Source organism: Anabas testudineus, chromosome 11, assembly GCF_900324465.2.
Source record: "Anabas testudineus chromosome 11, fAnaTes1.2, whole genome shotgun sequence".
NCBI classification, from domain to species: domain Eukaryota; kingdom Metazoa; phylum Chordata; class Actinopteri; order Anabantiformes; family Anabantidae; genus Anabas; species Anabas testudineus.
This window is the reverse complement of record NC_046620.1, coordinates 12,219,573-12,239,319: the sequence shown is the minus strand read 5'-3', so window position 1 is coordinate 12,239,319 and position 19,747 is coordinate 12,219,573. Positions and strand designations below refer to the sequence as shown.

The 19,747-nt window shown below is 40.5% G+C and overlaps 3 protein-coding genes across 4 annotated transcripts; 1 reads left to right on the top strand and 2 right to left on the bottom strand.

Annotated features, from left to right (window-relative positions):
* Positions 1-370: 370 nt before the first annotated feature.
* nkain1 (sodium/potassium transporting ATPase interacting 1) lies at positions 371-7,445 on the bottom strand. Its single transcript, XM_026348237.1, has 8 exons — positions 6,769-7,445; positions 6,084-6,446; positions 5,098-5,235; positions 4,903-4,983; positions 3,998-4,195; positions 3,836-3,896; positions 2,436-2,517; positions 371-1,939 (listed from the first exon to the last, which is right to left on the bottom strand). Exons 2-8 carry the CDS (start codon positions 6,135-6,137, stop codon positions 1,930-1,932), a joined length of 624 nt encoding a protein of 207 aa, XP_026204022.1. The 5' UTR covers positions 6,138-6,446; positions 6,769-7,445; the 3' UTR covers positions 371-1,929.
* A 637-nt stretch (positions 7,446-8,082) lies between these two features.
* Positions 8,083-14,542, bottom strand: snrnp40 (small nuclear ribonucleoprotein 40 (U5)). Its single transcript, XM_026348234.1, has 10 exons — positions 14,300-14,542; positions 13,575-13,704; positions 12,877-12,970; positions 12,401-12,566; positions 12,142-12,264; positions 11,367-11,487; positions 11,166-11,248; positions 9,695-9,756; positions 8,600-8,703; positions 8,083-8,380 (listed from the first exon to the last, which is right to left on the bottom strand). The coding sequence occupies exons 1-10, from the start codon at positions 14,408-14,410 to the stop codon at positions 8,331-8,333; spliced, it is 1,044 nt and encodes a 347-aa protein (XP_026204019.1). The 5' UTR covers positions 14,411-14,542; the 3' UTR covers positions 8,083-8,330.
* Positions 14,543-14,596: 54 nt separating this feature from the next.
* zcchc17 (zinc finger, CCHC domain containing 17) lies at positions 14,597-18,620 on the top strand. 2 transcript variants are annotated; one of them, XM_026348235.1, is made up of 7 exons: positions 14,597-14,663; positions 15,340-15,526; positions 16,751-16,851; positions 16,935-17,026; positions 17,111-17,211; positions 17,335-17,483; positions 17,691-18,619. In XM_026348235.1, exons 2-7 carry the CDS (start codon positions 15,388-15,390, stop codon positions 17,841-17,843), a joined length of 735 nt encoding a protein of 244 aa, XP_026204020.1. In that variant the 5' UTR covers positions 14,597-14,663; positions 15,340-15,387; the 3' UTR covers positions 17,844-18,619. The 2 variants fall into 2 exon arrangements, with proteins under 2 accessions (XP_026204020.1, XP_026204021.1); XM_026348236.1 differs by lacking the exon at positions 14,597-14,663 and adding an exon at positions 14,697-14,717 and having other exon boundaries at positions 17,691-18,620.
* The last annotated feature ends 1,127 nt before the right edge of the window (positions 18,621-19,747 follow it).

Sequence of the window (19,747 nt, the reverse complement as noted above, 5' to 3'; positions counted from 1 at the left end):
CAATCAAAGCTTTATCGTAGAAAATACATTTAATAGGATTAAAACAAACTAAACCTAAATGCTCACTGTGAGCTCCCTCTCTACCACTGCTGGCACAAACAAGTCTGTTAATGAGTATCGGGGTGCTACGTTTGTAACATCAGGTTTGCTTTCTATCAAATGCATTGTGTTATTTAGCTAAATCCTCATTGTACAGTTTACAGCTCACCAGGGTGCATTGTTTGCATAATCTTCAAAACTAATCTGGAAAAATGTAATTCTGTGCCTCATAATCCCAATATTAATGTAATCAAAGGGAGGATTGAAAGCACTTAATTTATTAAACCTTTGCATGAGGCACATGTGTCTACAGATGACAACAGAAGTCAGATTTAATGTAGAAAGTGTATTTTTATTATTTCAAGCTTAACCTTATTCCCAATAAGGTGTTCACCTCATACCTGTCTCCCTTTTTCCCCTCTTCCTGTCTCCAATTACATTTGCAAAAACTACTCAAGAGCACGTTACTGTGCATGTTCATGACATATTCTCCTCTCCTTTGCTGCCATGCTCCAGTGGAGATAAGCAAATGAGCTGCAGGGGTCTATGTAGTTAGTGAGAAAAATCGATGGGGAGAATTAGCTGTAGATGGGTTGAATGAATTTAGCATGAGGATATCCAAAAAGACAGGACAAGAGAAACGGGTATGAAGAAAATCTTGATGTATACCCCTCTCCCCAAGTCCCACCCATCCCCTAATGCAACCCCCCTTTTCTAAATGAACCAACAAAAACAATCATTGGCTGGTTATTTACATGCACAGTATCCCCACTGTCCCCCCCTACAGACACACTAATGCCTGATCCCAAAGCCATCTGCACCCCTAATTAACAGCATCACATGTATAGTAGGCTGAATTCCTCAAAATTAAACATCCTGATACCACAGAACTTTTAGCTTGATCTTGAAGTACCTTGTAATTGTAAAGGCAAGTAAGGCAATAATTTCTACTTTTGTTATTGCCCATTAGAAATCCTGATAAATGTAGTTTGTGAAGTCTGAAATGTTTTATTTTGATGTACACTGATGATGATACACTGCCGTGCTCACTAGAGGTACACATCCAAACCTGAAAATGAAACCCCACAAATGCATTCCTGCTGTCAGAATAACAGTGTTAAAACTACAGTGGCCAGATGTTTATGGAAGTCATTCAAAAGTGTACTTCTGTTTCCTCCGATCCACCAGCTATGCTTCATTCAGTCCTGGGCTGCAACATTAAACGTCAACAGTGATTTTAATGGCACAGAAGAAAGGAAGGATGGCTTTGGGAGCAGGAATCATAAGACTGCTCTAGTTTGACATCACCACATTCTAAAACGACAACAGGTACGAGCCGCGCCTCTTTTTACTATGTGACCCCACCCAGATCCCCCCCTCCCCACGCACACAAGCACCCAAACAAACAAACAAACAAAAAAAAATTCACAGGGGCACCAAGTGGTAAGATTCCAGGGTGCAACCACGGAGCACCAGCTAGTCCTGGAGTTATACAACCACACACACACACACACACACACACAGTTGTGGGAGTATTGAGAGCTGGCAGTTAAGTGAATTGTGTCCTCAGTGGTTTGACAGAGGTCCCCAGCTCTTGTTCTCTGCATCTCTCCTCCCCACCTCTGCCTCCTCATTCTCCTTATCACACAACCTGGCATGCTGGTTCTTCCCTGAGCTCTGTACATTCTAATCAGGGCTGTGTTTCTCATTCTCAGACACACACACACACAGTCGTCTCTCTCTCTCTCTCTCTCTCTCTCTCTCTGGGTGGGGTTAAGTCCATTCCTCGGGTAAACTGTGACACACAGAGTGAGTCTAATCAGGGCGACTGCTGTATTCCATCCACAGTGACACCGTCAGGGTTTGGCCTGAAGGGGGCGCTACCAGCAGTTAACCAGCCCTGGGATGTAGAGAGGAAAAAAAAGGGGGGGGGGGGGGGATTTACACATCAGACATTAATGTTACAGTATAATGCATAATGATGTAATTGCATGAATGAAGCACACTAATGACTTTACACACAAAATTCAGTTTATATATCATTTTCAGACATTAAGAGTTTGTGAAAACAGTTTGTATAATATATTCAGTGACTGTAGAATGAGCTTTATTAAGTCTGAATTAACCTTAAAAAGATTCAAAGAAACTATGAGTGTGAAATATTAAAAAATGAGCATTCGCTGCTACTGAGTTTACATTTTGTGAAATGTTTGATCCAGCATTTCTGGAGCTTAACCCAAACGCCTTACTAAAAGTAATTTTTTTTTTTTTCCAGTTATCTCTTGGCTTTATGGGGAAATACTAAATATATGGAGTTTCCCATGAGAGAAAAACATTTAACAATAAGATCACAAAGAAGAAGACATTTTAAGAAATAAAGAGATTTATTAACTCACGTGTAAAGAGGCTGCAGTTGGAGATGAGAGGACTTCTGAGGAGGCTGGTAGCCGTAAGAGTCGAAGCCACCAATGAAATCAACTTCAAAAGGAGAGAGAAAGAGAGGGGATGACATCATTCCACTTTCCCTTAACTCTGTTTTCTTTATCAGGTGTTGTATTTCAGGGTCAGATAATATTTTGGCATGGCAATCTATTATGGCATCAGATGGTATCATGGTGTTTTCACTCCACCTTTATAACACTGTGAACTAACTGAGACATCAGAATCTGCAGATGTGCACCGATACATCATCCTTCTCACTGCCTCTATGTCACTGATACATTCTTTTAAATTGATTCAGAGGAATAAACATACAAACACGGTGCCAACTGAAAAAGAGTCCCTGACTGTCTGTAGCAGAGGAGATAAGGACGTGTCAACAAAGATAAAACCATTTTTTCTCCTTTCCACTGCAAGACTGAACCTTTTAGCTTTTACTTTCAGATTTAATATACTTTATAGTTTCTACCCAGCATTCATGTCATTGGACATACTGTACTCCTACCTTCATGTTTCATGGTATCTAGTCACTATTGTTATCATGCACTTTTTGCACTTTTTTTTGGTGATTGCTTTCTCAATTCAATTAAATGCAAATCACTTTATTATAATTATAATTAAATTTTATATTTATATCAGCAATTTAAATTTTGTTGATTTGGTGACAGACTAGTACAGTGATAATATTATATTCATAAATAAAATGTAATATCATACAACTCAAACATTACAATTGTCAAATAGTACAATTTGGAATAATTCAACGTTTTAGTGATATTGCACTAGTGTACTCAGATTGTTGTTGATATAGTACTGTACATATATCAGCAATGATGTACTGGTAGACAGATGTCCATTTAGAAACATTTTTCTTAAAAAACTATTACTTTAACTATATAGGAAAGTCTTATTAATGAATTAATAATAATAGAATAATGACACAATATGGTGTTGCTGGATATGACAGACACAGTATTCTCTGTGTTTGCTCTTTACTTTCCAGGAAATCAAACTTATGGTGTCATACAGTAACTACAGGAATAGTGAGGAGAGGAACCATTAAGACACACAGATGGCAAAACCAAGCCAACAGACAAGCACCAGCCAGCAGACAGACGGACACTCCTGACTGTAGAAATATTCTGGCAGACACCTCGAATACTTCCCACAGATGGAGCGCTAAGATCACACTGAATGAATCGTCTATGGTGAAACCACTCATGACTCAGGCAGGAGAAAACAATGATCCAAAGTCTTGGATCTCTTACACTGAAGCCCTCTCAACACCACGATACAAGTAAACCTAATCAGCTGAACAAGGACAAACAAGCTTTTAGGAGAAAACAAAAGCACTCACAGCTGTCCTCGTCGTCCTGGAAGACTTTGCTGACGTAGCAGGCGTATACAAAGCCGAAGAGCTGTAAGGAAGAGATGGTCAGAAATATGATGACTGCTGTTCTACAGGCTGAGTCACTGGTGACTTACTGATTATGACCGTGTGAGTGTGTTAGATACGTACAGCCAACAGGATCTGAATGGCTGAACTCAACACCTCAATGTACTGGTAGTCAAGGAGACACCCGGAGACAGTGATGACATGGTGGTCATCAGGGGCCATTCGAGAGTCTAGCACTGGTGTTACCAGGCAACCAGGACCATGCTCCATCCACCACGAACGATGGAGGGATGTATTGAAGGTCATGAGAAAGTCCCTGTCCTGAAGACACACATGTTCATATAAGAAGATTGACACCTAACTTTTATTCTCATTACTTAAATCATCTATTAGTTGTTTAGTGTACAAAATGTAACAGATTGCGAAAAGATTATATCAAGTTATGAAGCTATAAAGCAACAAAACATAAATATAAACAGTGAACACACAAATCTGAGAAGTTTGAAACAGAGTATTTGACATGCATGACTTCCAGGTTCCACTGGTGCCTGAGCCCCCCTAAAGAGGTAATCTGCAATTATGCTAATTAGGTCTTTTTTTTCTCTTTCTTTTAATTCCTATCAATGACTGTGTAAGTTCACATTTAATAACTCAGTATGCAATTGAAATGATTGGAGATAGAATAATCACTGTTAGTAACATGGTAACAGCATGTAGATACAATATAGACTGTAATGTGGAACTGTTAATTACATACCAGCTATTTCCTTGAGTAATCATTTGGCCTAAAAATGTCTCATTGAAGAAAAATACCCGTTCACAATTTCAAGAATTCAAGATGTTTGTCCATCCAAAAATAACAATAACAATAAACTCTATTGAAAATTGAATCTTTTAATAAGAGGTCAACAGCCAAAAAGTTGAGAACTACCAACTTTAACAAGAGGAAACAAAGAAGACTGTTTCTAATCAGAGCAAATATCCAAGTTGTCGAGACATGACACATGTATAAACACACTTAAACTTACCTGAGACAGATTTCCAACCTCCAGGTAGAAACAAATGATGAAGGAGTTCCAACCCACCCAAACGACCAGCCATACTGCATACTGCCAGACAGACACAGGAATCAGCTCTGTGAGAAAATAACTACACATACAGTCTCCTGTTTCATCCAGTGAGCTGGAGCTGTGACATTATCAGGAGATGAGGAATATACTCACAAAGATGAGGTATCTGAAGCGAAACTGCACAGTGCCAAACATGCCCAGGATGACAGCCATTATGTGGAGGAAGTTGGCCAGGATGGGAGCCCATTGGTAGCCCAGAAAGTCAAACACCTGCCTCTGGAGGGCTGCCACCTAAAGAACACGGGGAGGGGGGCACATAACCACTTAACACAGACGAGTATAAATATCCACACAAACATGCGTGTGGATATATGCAAATATGAAGCACAAACAAACAACACACACTAGAAATCGAGGCTTCACACACACACACACACACACACATATAATGACAGGGACACACATTCACAGGTCTGCCGCAGTTGTTTCCATGGTAACTGCCTGGAGCACCAGCCAGTCCAGTGACTGTAAAAGAGGAGCACCCCCCAAGAGCTCCCCCAAACTAATGAGAATCTATGGGCCGAATCCCCCTGCCACAACAACTCATCAGCCCAGCAAACAATAGCCTCCACAGCCAGCCCTCACACTGCTCCTAGGCCGTGCCGGCACCGGGATCACCACGCCGATAGATCATACTCCTATTACACACTTTTTACATTTTAGAGATATATAGTCTCCATCGCTAATTACGGTCACACTACAGCTAACTTCACCCCAGAATGGAGACCAGATGGTGAACAAGGCCTCCTTGTCCCACTTGTGCTTAACATTCACATGGTTTGGCCAGAATGGGGCTATCTCCCCTCTCTCTCTCTACAGACATGCACAGACCACCCTGACACCAAAGCGGCCCCCTGCCCTGCTCCCTCTGCTTCAAAGACACACGCTCACACACCCTGGCCTGTAATGTGGCATGGAAACCCAGCAGCTGCAGCTGCTCCTTGGTGTGACTGTACAGAGAGGCTGAGCACAAGAAACGGAAGATTACAACGTGTGGGTCTGTAGCACACTGCTCTAATTATATCTTCTATCGTGGCGACTGCAAAAGCACACAAATACACAGACAGACACAAACTCACCAGCTGCAGTGAACATATCACCAGCAGCGTGCATCTGCCGTCGCACTTCCCCATCTTGGAGGGCTCAGGACGCGGCTTGGAGCCGCGCAGGCTCCGGGGGAATGACGGGTCCCCGGTCAGATCCAGACTGCCTGGCTGTGTCTGCTCACACCATTCCCGGCTGAATAGACCTGCCCAAGGCCGCCGCCTGCTGTAACGCTGGTCTGGCGCTTCCACTCACGGTGTGTGACCCATGTTGGCCGCTGGCTGAGTCGGTAAATACCAGTGGTTTTCAGGAAGAAAGGAGCGCAGAGGAGGAGGGGGGGGGACGTCCACTTCACGCCGGCCTGCTGCGGTCCGACTACCGAATCACCTCGACCACACCTTCCGGAGAGAGGACACACAAAAGCACAAAGAGAGACGGAAAGCTGTCACAATCGGCCCCGGGACACAGACAGAAATGAGCATCATATGATACCGGATCACACGGGGGCGTCGGGGAGGAGGGGGCCGACCCCGCAGTCTTACTACGGAGAGCGTTCAGTCGGCTACGGACACAAAGCGGCTCGTTGTGACTCACGGTTTTCCAGGAGCGGAAGAGTCCTCGTCCCCCCCACCCAACACCACCACCCAACACCACCACCACCACCTCTTCCCCTCGAGCTGTCCGGGGAAAGAAGTCAAGTTATCGGCCAGAGGTGCTCACCGGTACCGGGGTCTGGGCTCCTTCGCTCCGTTTCGCAGCGTCTTTTGTCAACACTCGGCGCAGGAGCAGCCGGGGGAGCGCGAGGGAGGAGGTGGGGGCTCTCCGTCACCGCGAGCCCCTCGAGGAGGAGCCGCATGCATTCTGCAGACCCGCGTGCGTGCGTGCGCGCGGCCGAGAGGCAGCCCCGCGAGGCGCTCATAAGGAGCACAAAAGAAAAACGGGGTCTCGCGGTGACGGAGGAGGTTCAGACACGAGCTCATAATAAAGTCTGCCACCACCACCTCCTCCATCAGCACCACCACCACCACCACAGAGCGAGCAGCCTGCGGTTACTCACGGCGAAGAAACACAACTAGCGTCCTTGTTTAATCCCAGATATTATTTCTAGTGCAACACGGATCTCAGCTTTAGTGAACTATCAGCGATGAGAGGACAGATAAACGCAGTTATCTCAAGGCCGCATGACAGTCAGCGATAAACCAAACCTACAAGTTGGTTTGCAGCCTTACTCTCTCTTTACACAGCCTTTGTTACTGAATTAAAACAGTTCAAGGTCCATCTGAACTCACCGTGATGACAATCTAATCGATTTTAACAGACTTTACTTTCTTCTCTTTTGTGTTTTTACACGCACTTCTTCACCTTCTGTATATTATAATAAATTGTCTGCTACAACTCAAATATTTGTTTCTAAGCCGTATTCAAATCCCATTAGAAGTCAACTTTAATAATGTTCAACTCTCTGGGAAACATGGCATAAACCTCCATCTACCTTGCCTATTTTAAAAATATAAGAAAAGCTAGAAGCTTTTATTATATATTATAGTTCCCCCAAACTATAACCACAAGTAAGCTGAAAATGAGTGAGTTCAACCTTTAACTCTTTATAGTATTAAACTGTCCCAGCAGCATGTGAAATGCAGTTTATGGTGCTTTCCAGCAAATTTTTCTTGAGAATTAAAATTATTTTTTGAACAGAAGATGTCTAATTTGTTATAATTGTACTGCCATTATTTTTTGGAAATTTAAATTCAGATAGTAACAACTGCAAAGATCAGAAGTCAGGACAGATTATTTGACATTTATACAAACACTTAGTTAGGTTAGATGTTCACTGTTTTAAAGGTAGTAGTGGATTTATGGTAATAGACAATTAGACCTATTTTTTGCACAAACGAGTAGTTGTGGTCAAAACCTTAACATTTTTCAGCTCAGGCGTGGCGGATAAAACCAGTGTCCAGTTACAACCTATATAAATACAGTTTAGGAGTTTAATGACAAATGAAACAGACAAAATGATTTTACAGATTACTGCAGTTTATTAAAAAGAAACAAATCAGAATAAAAAACATGTCACTGAAGTGAAGGTTGCTGCGACTGAGCATAACAAACACACGTCCTGAGGTTGTTCTGAGGCTGAGCTGAATGAAATTACAGACACTCACGACCCACTGCTGAACACCGCCCATCCACTACCACGGCAGGACACACACACACACACATTCATACACACACACACACTCAATCATCCAGGTTTGCAGACAAACACACACGCACACACTCTACTGGATTTCGCCCATGTAGAGCCGTTTGTCACTGGAGCCAGACAGCACTGTGCAGAGGGACAAATAGAAAAGGTGATTAAACACATTGTTATGATCTTAGTTAAAACAAACATAATTACTGTTTCCCACAAATTATATAATTTCTGCCCAACTTCCTCAGCTGCTTTCTGTGTGATCTTCAAGTAAAAAAAAAAACAAACAAACCCATTTCTCAAGACTCCTCTAACATGTATTACAGCATGTAATCTGAGAGTCACTCCACTTACCTACAGGCTCCTCTGGGTGAAAGGCCACTTCATTGACGGAGCCAGCATGGCCCGGCAGCTTGTACAGGATTCTACGTGATGTGGTGTCCCAGATATACACAAATCTTAAAAATAAAGACAAAGTAAAGAACAAAAGGTGCACCGGATGTGAGACAATGTAAAGCAGAGGCATGTGAAACAAAATAATAATGTTAGTGAATCCAGAGGTGACATGTTCTGTTAACAGAAAGACAAATGAGGGCGACCTGTTCAACATCACCCTACAGGCATTTAACTCCGTTTTAATATAAGTTACTGAAAATCCAGCCCTGCAGCATAATTGTACTTATTATATCACGTAGTTCATTAAATCTGTCATGGAGTAGCCGCAGGCAGCTGAGACACGTGACAGCTAAAGGGTTAGAAAATGTTTTGAAGAGAGAGAGTTCCTGTATTTTATGCATATGGACTAAACTGATGGTGATTTAAGGGAGAACACAGCTGTCTTAATGGTAACAAATCAATAGTGGTTTATCTGCTGGCCTTGAGTATTTTTAGAGACAATGAGATTCAGTCAAATCTGTTTTCATTCTAAGTTATTCAAACAAAGTAATTTTCCTGGGACACTGTGTATTTTAAATGTATTTACATAGAAAAACATATACTTTTATTATTGGTATGCTGAATGCTCGACTTTCTGTCACGTTGCACTATGAACTCACAGAGAAACCTTTCTCATAATGGCAATAAAGTGACTAAATCCAACTGAGCTTATCTAAAAAAAATCTACATTTGTGTCTTGCCCCCCCCCCCCCAAATAAAAGGTGAACAATAAAGCTGTACTCTACTCTAATCCATCTTAAGATAAAGTAAGGCTTCCCCTAATAGTCAGTGCTCTAGTAGATATTTAAAATATGGTTAGAAAAGCACGTTTTTCAGAAAGACTGATGAACGACCTGTTCGGTGAGAAACAGCATTAAGTTACAGGAGCGAGTGGAATCCCAGGGCTTGCCCAGAGGCAATGTCAGGACTTCAGCTCACTGTGATAGCAATAATTTCCTGAAGCAGATAAATTATACCTTACCTCTGTCTAATGTGTGTGTGTTTTTCTCTTACCTGTCAGCTGAGCCTGCAGCTATCTTACTGCCATCAGTAGACCAGGAGCACCTCAGCAAATTCTGAAAGACACAAACATGTTGGAGACCGGTCTACACAAGAGCAATTATTGGCATAATTAGACGAAAGGTGAGCCTTTCAGTATTAGACAGGACGGCACAGAGTGATGGCAGAAGCAGATGAGTATGAAAAGGAATGTCATGCAACTGTGGTCGCCAATGGGCGTAAACTCTGCCAGAACAACTGCAGCTGTTAAGCACCTATATCAATAATTTATAGTATGAATCATTTCACAGAATAAAAGGTACAAATTCAGAAAGTAACACACACTGATTCAGAACTGCCTTCTGCCACCTGAGGAATACTGGTAAAATTAAGAGCATCTTGTCCCAAAGTGATGCTGAAAAACTAGTCCATGCATTGGTTACTTCCAGACTGGACTATTGTAATTTATTATTAATAAGATGTCCCAATAACTCCTTAAAAAGCCTCCAGTTAATTCAAAATGCTGCTGCTCTAACTGGAATTAGCGAGAGAGATCATATTTCTCCTACGTTAGCTTCTCTCCATTGGCTCCCTGTAAAATCCAGAATTGAATTTAAAATTCTTCTCCTCACATATAAAGCACTTAATAATCAGGCTCCATTTTATCTCATAGTTCCATATTTTCCCAGCAGGGTTTTCAAATGTAGAATAGGAGGCAGAGCTTTTAGCTATCAAGCCCCTCACCTGTGGAACCAGCTCCCAGTTCAGGTTCGGAAGGCAGACACCCTCTCTACATTTAAGACTAGACTTAAAACTTTCCTTTATTATATAGCTTACAGTTAGACATGGCTCAGATGACTCTGAACCATCTCTTATTTATGCTGCTATAGGTTAGCCTGCTGGGGGACCTCCACTGATACACTGAGCTCCTCTTCTCTATGCATCCAAATGCCACCATTGCATGTCATTAACTTTGTGTCTTCTCTCTCCTGTAGTTGTGCTTCCTCCTCTCCGTCTCCCTCTCTTTGTACTTTTCAGGTATCCTCGGCCTTGGAGCTGTATATCTCCAAAGTACAGTAACTGGCTCTACCAACCTGCCCAATGTTTTAGCTGCTTCTTGTTTTTTTGTTGCCTGCTGTTCTTTTCTCTCTCCTCTTTTCACTCACCCCAACCGGTCGAGGCAGATGGCCGCCCACCCTGAGTCTGGCTTTACCGGAGGCTTTTACCGTTAAAGGGAGTTTTTCCTCTCCACTGTCTCCTAATGCTTGCTCAAGTGGGATTGTTGGGTTTACCATATAATTAATAATTCTGTATACAGTTATATTTTGGGTCTTAAACCTTGAGATGGCTTTTGTTGTGATTTGGCACTATACAAATAAAATGTAATTGACTTCAACAATGTAAAATAATGTCAGTCCCTTTTAGTGCAAGTACAATCATGTCATCCGTATCATAAAATAAGTGTCATCCGAGGAATTTACGTTACCTTTTCAAAGTTGTGAACATTGCCCTGGAAAATCTTCACACACCTTTCCTTTGGAGCAAATGGTCGAACATCCCATATGCGCACTACACAGAGACATGGACAAAAGAAAAACTAAGAATTCAGCCAGACAAAATTCCTTCTTTGCTTCATTTTTACCTCCTTTAACCTGGTAAAAGGACATTTTTAATACATTCATCCTACCTGTGTTGTCCATGGAGTTTGAGAGAAGGTATGAGCCCTCAGAGCTCAGGCTGAGTCCAGTCACTGAGTCACCGTGTCCATGCATATTGTAGATTAGCTTATTCTGCCTCAGGTCCCACACCTAAGCAACACAAACAACAGCTTTTGACTGTGTTTTATAAAAGGTTGTATAGTGTACAGAATGCAGGGAGCAAAAAGTCAGCTATTTCCATATCCAGAGACCAAAAACAAGTTGTCTTTTTTAAAATAGGAGCCAAATTGAATATATTGAACTCATCCTCTTGAACAAAGTCTGCGTTGTGCCATGTTGTCATCATTTCATGGCCATATCTGTGGTATTTTGTGAATAAAATGAATGAATGTATTTTTAAATTATGAAAAGTTAAGGGTAGTTAGAGAGAATGTTGCACTTGTCCTATTCCTTCTCTTCTGGTATTGCTCCTTTTATGATTTTACTACTTTTTCCCCAACAGTCAACAGACTGTAGATTTACAAATCAACTATAAGAGTAGATAAGTGACCTAATTTTATTTGTGTTTAAGTATAGAAGCATATAAAAGCTCACATGCTGTCAAAAACATTTCTAAAATGTTATTCCTCCTTCCATCACTCTATTATTAATTTTTCTTGTGGATATACTTTGTACAATTGCTATCAGTCAGGATAATATATACACCATTTACAATAAGTTTATAGCTAGCAGCCAATTAGTTTCCCAGAACAATATTGTGCCAGTGTTATTTCCTGGTTTTCTCTGTGTGCTGGAGTCCAGTACCTTAATGTCATTGTCGATGCCCCCTGACAAAATCTGATCGCTGGTGTCATTGAAGGTCACGGCAAGCACCTGGTAGGTGTTCTGAAAAGTGTGGATCGCTCCCTTCTTCCGGACGTCCCACAGCTATCACAGTGACAAACGCATACAGGGAGTTTAATAAAAATCTGAACAGAACAAACTAATGAACAAGATTAAAACAACTGAACCCAATATCCTGGATAAAAAGATTAATTTAAATTGGTAGGTGGAAATGACAAACCTTTACTGTCCCATCGTCGCTGCCAGTACAGACAAGCTGGGGCCCTCGACGAGCAGGGTAGCAGGTGTTAACGAAGGAGGTGTGGCCTTTCAGGCGCTTGATCCTTTCTCCTGTTTCACTGTCCCACACACCTACAGTCTTGTCTGTACTTGCTGAAAACAGTACACTGAAAAACACAAACATAAAAACAAAAAACAATTGTTTTAAATGCATAATTGCAATGATGGCATAAACTTTGTTTAGATCAACTCCAGCAATGACTTGACAATGTTACATATGCACATTTACAAAACTAAAGCTGTTCTTCTCTACTTTTGCTAAGTGAAAGCTAATTACTACTGTGTTAAATAAATCATGTCTGAGTGGTCAAGACATCACAATTAGATCCAAAACCAACCCTATTAACTGTAGGTGTTTCTTTCTTATTGTTTGCTCCCAACTTCAAAGATATTTATTTAATCCATGATCGCTCATACCTGCCATCTGTGTTGTAGTGCAGCTCCATCACTGCTCCACTATGGCCCTTGAGAGTGGCATAATTGTCACAGTCTCCATACACATTCCACAGCACTGCAACAAAGAAAAAAAGTGTACAACACAAAAATTAAAGTATAACAAGTCAGCATAAACTATAGGATAAAGGAACGGTTCTAGGTTTTTATATGGTCTTAATATAAAACTGAAGTACCTATTTATAAGTGGTAATAGATCCTAAACATTGTAACAGTGTGTTTTAGCCCAGAATGCAACTACACAGACAGGAAGGGGGGACAACATGTTCAGCCATTGCAATCAAAAATGCTCGACTAAGTTCACATGGGACTCGCAGGAAACTTAATCAGACCCATTAAGTCAAGCCCAGTAAAATCATATAGTATCTGAGAGTATATTTCCACTGCCTTTTATCAAAGTAGAGATTAACTCGAGGGTATCTCTTTACTCTTTTCCAGAGAAAAAAAGAGAAACATTTGTCTTAAATACAAATCAACTTCCAAAGATTCCAGTAAGATTCCAGCTCAATTTACGTTAGTGGAGCTGCTGAATTTTCATTTAAGCCTCAGCTGAGCATTGGACTATATTTAGCACAGACTGTACATCCACATACACAGTGGAAAGAGCAGTAATAATGACCAAGACCTATTGTCATACACATACACACATCAATGGAACTTACAAATAAGCCGGTCAAATCCTGAGGAGGCCAGTGTGGCTCCATTTGGATGAAACTTGCAGCAGTAGACCTCACCCTCGTGGCCAGACATCAGCATAATGGGGGCCTGCAGGCTGGAGGTTCGTGGTGGGCCCTATTGGAGACAGATCAGGGGTCAAATCATATGCTTTGAACTGACATCTCTGAGTTGGTAATACTGTTGAGTCTTCAATGCAAACATCTATTAGATAATTTACCTTTAAAGAGAAATGCACATTCAGTTGCCAGTTCAGTAAGTACACATTTCTAGAACTAATACAGTCGACTAATGCAGTTCTGCACTTAATTCTTCTTCGTACCATCTAGAAGGTTGTGCCAATACTCTCATTAAAACGCCACAAGTTCAAACTAAACCTTCTTAAAACCGTTTCAACAAAACTTAGTAACCAGTATGCTACAAACTGCATAATAAATAATAATTGATACCATAGATAAATACCAGGACAGACATAATAAGTTAGTCTGAAAATCAAATGGCTGGATGTGAACTGAGTAAACACATCATAGTATTTCCTGTTTTTGCTGCTTTTCTGTGTAACTGATCCTGTTTCTAGACCTAAAAACTCCTCTCTGGCCCACTCCCCACTCATCAGTTAATAAATATGTGCAGTTTAAAAGGACATTGTATCTTGGTCTCTCTAATCTAATACATTTCCACTTCAGGAGTCTCCTTCTTTTTCTCTCCGTACCGAGGCCACGAGTTGCTGAGACTGAGCCGCCGCCACCAGCTCCGTCCGGGGCCGCTTCACGGCGGCGGGTACCACCGCCATGTCCGACGCTCTCTTCTTGGGTTCAATCATTCCGAGTTAGTCGACGAAAAAAAAACGCCAAAATGTTCAATTTCACTGTTAATCTTCACAAAAATGAATGGACGACTTTCAGAGGGACGTCGAACAACGCACCACCAACGAAGAAAAGAGAGAACTACTTCCGTTTGTTGTGAGACTTGTGATTGGTCGAGATTTACAACGACTGCGACGATTGGCTGCTTTGATTGTTGTCAACTTGATTCAAACCGGAAGTAAAATTGAGTGCCCTCTGCAAATACGAAAGGTAACAAATTCCCATTTTTATATATTCCCCGTAATTAGAGCTACATTATACAGGGTATGTGTTTTAAACATTGGAAATTATACTTGATACGGATCAGTTGCAGTTATTTAGTGTATGTGTTTTTGCCGGGCTAAACAGGGTTAGCTAGGCTAGGTAAAACCCAATGCTTTAACATAGATAGCTACGTTAGCCTCAGTGCTGCTATTTAATCTGAGTTCATTCCAGTTACAGAAGATTTAAGGTTTGTCTGCTGTAGTTTTGAGTTTCTGCTTTTCTCTCTGAAACGGTCAACAGAACGATCTTTATTCCTATGTTGCTCAACAGCACCTGTGAAATAAATGTAGAATAATGAATAGATAAAAAAAATTTTCTAAGTCTTTCCGTTTTAGAATTTGAAAGATATAATAACTTTCTTTATGATTTTTAAAATGCCCCTCCTCCAAATTACTTGTTAATAAAGTAAATTTATGAGGTAAAAATGATAAAGTAGGTAGATACATGCACTGCAATAGAGTCTTCGCTAAATATCCTGTTAAATGTCCTGGAATTTAAAACCTTTGATTTAAAACCACAGAATTTACTAGGTCCCATCATATTTAACAATAATTGCAAATGAGCACATTCTCTAAAATTTTTGTGATGCTACAAATAATGAAATCATATGATTCATTATCAGTCTTCCAGAGCCACCTAATGATAGCAGTGGTCTACCTTCACTGAGACTATGAGTGACCGTCATGGCTCTGCATCAGAGCCAGCTGGACTGGATGGTCTGCCACCGCTGTACAGCATCGCCAAGGGTGAGGTGGTCTCTGTGCAGACCTATGGGGCTTTTGTCCGACTGCCAGGATACAAGAAGGAAGGTGGGTGCAGAGTGAAGGCTATAGACGTTTGTCTGTCTGTGACAGCCAGAGTTAGGAGAACAGACTGCGAGGCACCAAAGCTACATGATGCTACCAGAGTAGGATTTCAACCTTTCAACAATTCCATCTCCGATTGCAACAAAGTGGAAAATTGAGTGTTTGAGGATAGTGAGGTAGCCAGCATCTTTTAAACTGTTGCCATTTCTATATACAGCATTAGTTCAGTACATTTGAATCCAGTTTGAGGTTTTTCAATAAGATGGTGTTCAAATTTAAAAAAATAAAGTACTTGAATGAATGAATTTCAGATAACTTGTTTGAAACAAAAGAATAAATATTTTAAACGTAAAAATTGTTTTTGGAACTATATCTATCCTGTCTGTGAAAGCTCACACTGACCACAAGGTTAATACAGCAAATTCTATTTAATTTTTAGCAGAAATCTGTCAGGAATCAGCATTTCATGGTCTTTTTCATGATGCTAAGGCATGTATTTGATACTATTTGAAAGTTAAAAAAACTGAATGGCATATGTATAAAAGATTTCTATACACAGTTCATAACAGAGAAGCTTTTTTGATAAAGTTAATGTGTCACACCTCCCTGGTGGACAAGCTATAGAATGGTGGCAAGGTTTCAAAACATACTGTACCACTGGTAATTATTGGCTGATACATACAGTGTACACATACAACTGTGGTCACACTCTATTTAGTTGTGTACATACAAGTATGTGAACCTTTTGGAATTTCATGGTTTTCCAATAGTGTAAAAAGTATGTGTATGTGTATTAACACACCTGTAAGACAATTATTTTGAGGGCGTGGACTAGAGCTACTTCGACTGACAGAAAAGACTCAAATGTTTTTGAGAATTCAATTATTCAATTATTAATTTCAAGGGTTCACATACGTTTTCCACTGGCATTATGAGTTTTTTATGGTTGTTCTCAACAAAGACATTAAAGATCAGAATTTATTTGTGTTATTATTTTGGGCACATTATATTTGTTAATACTTTTGACTTAGATGAAGATCAGATCATGTTTTCTGAAGTAATTAAAGCCATGACATTCCAAACAGTTCACATACTTTCTCGTACACTGTACAGCTATACCAATACATCGGTATGATCTGATTTCTTTGCAAACATTAAAAATATGTATTTGTGTGACTAATAAGTGTATCATAGTTTGACATCTAAACACATTTGTCTTACACACAGGTCTGGTACATGTGAGTGAGATGTCAGCCTCACGAGTTGAGAATGCCTCAGAGATTGTTGATGTGGGGGAACAGGTTTGGATTAAAGTTATTGGGAGAGAGGTAACAGCACACACAGACACACACACAAATACACAAAGAGTGTCAGTCATGTTAAGACTTCAGTTCTGTCCTCTCCCTCTCAGATTCAGGGAGACAAGGTGAAGTTGTCCTTCTCAATGAAAGCTGTCAATCAGGGCACTGGGAGGGACTTGGACCCAAACAATGTCATGGCAGAGTAAGGTCTTCTGGTTTTATTTTGTTGTGTGTGTCTGTTTGTTGATGCATGTACAGTGTTATTATTGTCAGTGTGTAATTGTAGGCAGGATGCAAGGCGACGTAAGCAGTTTATAGATAGAACTAGCAACAGGATCACATTGGAGGCTGTACTCAACACAACGTGTTCAAAGTGCGGCTGCAAGGGTAAGACAGCAATGTGAACAATGCATCTGTCCAATCTCTAAATGGAAAAATACTATATTAGCAGAATTTCTCCTGGGAATGTTGCGTGAAATCACATTACTCCCTTTCTTTCTACTATTTTAGGTCACTTTACAAAGGACTGTTTCTCTGCTCCTGGCTTGCAGTACGCTCTTTTACCTGAAGAGGACGACGAGGAGCCACAGCAACAACAGCAGCAGACCTCTACAGTTGCACTACAGCAACTGTCAGACAAAAAGAAGAAAAAGAAAAAGGTGAATATGTTGCAAATAATCTCCCACAGGGCCCATACTTCCCTTTTGTTCAGCTCTCAGAGGTTAACTAGCACAGTTTAAAGAACTAATGCAAATGCATAATTGTTTTTGTTCAAGGCACAGCTGTCCCCTTTTTATGCATTTCTGCAGCGTCCTTGTTCAGGTTGCACACTAAACTGTTTTTCTACTTTCATGTTCATACTCCAGGAGAAGAAAATGAAGAAGAGCAAGAGGGAGAAAAAGGAGTCAGAGAGTAATAGCAGCAGTAGCAGTGATAGTGAATGCAAAACCAAGAGGAGGCGCCGTGACCGCACTCACGACAGAGAGGACAAAAAGGAAGAAGAAACACAAGAAACATAAATCACACAAACACAGCTGACACAGCCTTACAACTTAGAGAAACACACATTTACAGTCACACACACACACACACACACACTGCAGCTGATAGACACAAAAGAGGAAGTAGACATCGACAGACCAAGTGACATACTTCCAGCTGTGTATCTTTTAATCTCTCTGCTAGCAGCTTAATATAGAAACCATGATCCACTATAGTTCAGTAAAGTTTTGCTTACTCTCTCTTCATATTATTGGAGAGATATTCATACGACTTAATCGAAAAAATCTAAATATTTCAAGAAGAAAAGTGCTGCAAATGCAAAAATCAGGTTGTCCTAAGGTGACCTCTTACCCTCGTGCAGAGGGATGAGTTTACAAATTACACGTAATCAGATAGATGTAAGCCATATGGCAGCAAGTGGCGACGCCTCTTGAAATCCATATATTGCTTACAGCTATCAGGTTTCTGATACGCTCAGAGGTCTATGAAGCAGGTGGTAAAGTCTTAGGTGGGGTGGCATGGAAATCCTTTAAACAAGCTACTGTACACAGATAAAGCCACAGACACACACACACACACACACAAGGGAAGTAGTGACTCATATAGAAGTCTTGCAGAATGCAGAATAACTGAGCATGACGGGAACCTTGTGCTATGGTGATATCTTGATTGTCTGCTGCATATTGTGCACCTGTGTTTTAATTATGTTGCCTCCACTTCTCATTTCTCTTGTAGAGCAGGTCAACTGTAAACCCCATTAAAGGTGTTTTTTATTTGTAAAGATTACAGAAGTGCCTCTCAATGTCTTCGTTCTTGGACCTTGAATTTAGAATATTGCTGTTAAAGCAAGTCCTTGGGAATAAAAGTGAGTCACCCACAAACATGAAAAATTCTCAGGTTGGATCTGGTCTACCCTTGGGTCATATTATGTTAATGTTTTCAGGTAAGGTAGGCGTCTCAGTGCTGAACTTTAAAAGGGATTTACACAACACAAATCTCAGGTTCGGTCATGTCCCATGAGGTCAAGGTTGCCAATGTAAAACAAGATTAAGTTACATTAGGGAATCAACATCTTGTTTCTTTTGTGCTGTTCGACACAGTTTCTAAGCTTTTACTTGAAGGATCGCAGCACGCTTGATTGTTTCTTTCTTTCTTTTTTACAGCTGCAGTGTTTTGATACTACTCCAGTCGTAATGATGCCAGTTTGTTGGCCAGTCATATGACTTTTCTTCACTTTCTTAGGTTGTGCTTTCTCTTGTTTTCACTAAACACGGGGAATTTAACAAGGACAGGTAAAGCTTTAGCATGATCGTAAGCAGAACTGCAAACTTGTGTGACATAATCCCACAAAATGCAGGTGAATCTAGAATCAGCCAGCAGAAAAAAGTAAAGTCTACATTCTCTACAAGGGTTATTTCCCGTACAAGATGTTTAACAAATGTATCATTGTTTTGGAAGGAACACCAAATATAAATTGTAAGAAACTCTGGAAACAAACATCAGCATCTTTTATAAGATTAGGACATGATTTAAAAATGTAGAAAATAACTAACAGGTGCCCACATGAAAATAGAAATGAAGCCAGTGTTGCTTATAATAGCCACTCTTCCTGTTTATACCTTGAATTGATGGTTTTCTAAAACCATTTCTACATGACGAGGGATGTATTCTACAGTCCTTGTTGTGTGCAAACATGTATTTAAATGTGTATCTAAAGGTAATATGAGGCTACAGCAGCCTGAGCTAATATGTATATATGTATATCTTCAAAGAGAGACTGCTCCCTGATGGTTTGCAGTGGAAGGTAAAGCAAATTTAGCAGATATCCACTAACTTTAAAGGTTGAAGTCTTATATCATATTCAGGTTAACTTTGTATTACATGTTTGTCCTTGTATAAAAATATTTTTGATAGATTCTTT

Bases quoted from the DNA above. Each gene is read 5' to 3' on its own strand.
- nkain1 (XM_026348237.1), bottom strand. From the start codon at position 6,137: ATGGGGAAGTGCGACGGCAGATGCACGCTGCTGGTGATATGTTCACTG. The intron at 4,984-5,097 runs GTGAGTATATTC...TCTGTCTGGCAG, and splicing joins GCTTCAGATACCTCATCTTT to TATGCAGTATGGCTGGTCGT. The intron at 4,196-4,902 runs GTAAGTTTAAGT...GTGTGTCTTCAG, and splicing joins AGGTTGGAAATCTGTCTCAG to GACAGGGACTTTCTCATGAC.
- snrnp40 (XM_026348234.1), bottom strand. From the start codon at position 14,410: ATGATTGAACCCAAGAAGAGAGCGTCGGACATGGCGGTGGTACCCGCC. The intron at 12,567-12,876 runs GTATGAGCGATC...TGTGTTTTTCAG, and splicing joins CACTACAACACAGATGGCAG to TGTACTGTTTTCAGCAAGTA. The intron at 11,249-11,366 runs GTAGGATGAATG...GTCTCTGTGTAG, and splicing joins AAACTCCATGGACAACACAG to TGCGCATATGGGATGTTCGA.
- zcchc17 (XM_026348236.1), top strand. From the start codon at position 15,388: ATGAGTGACCGTCATGGCTCTGCATCAGAGCCAGCTGGACTGGATGGT. The intron at 15,527-16,750 runs GTGGGTGCAGAG...TCTTACACACAG, and splicing joins GCCAGGATACAAGAAGGAAG to GTCTGGTACATGTGAGTGAG. The intron at 16,852-16,934 runs GTAACAGCACAC...TCTCCCTCTCAG, and splicing joins TTAAAGTTATTGGGAGAGAG to ATTCAGGGAGACAAGGTGAA.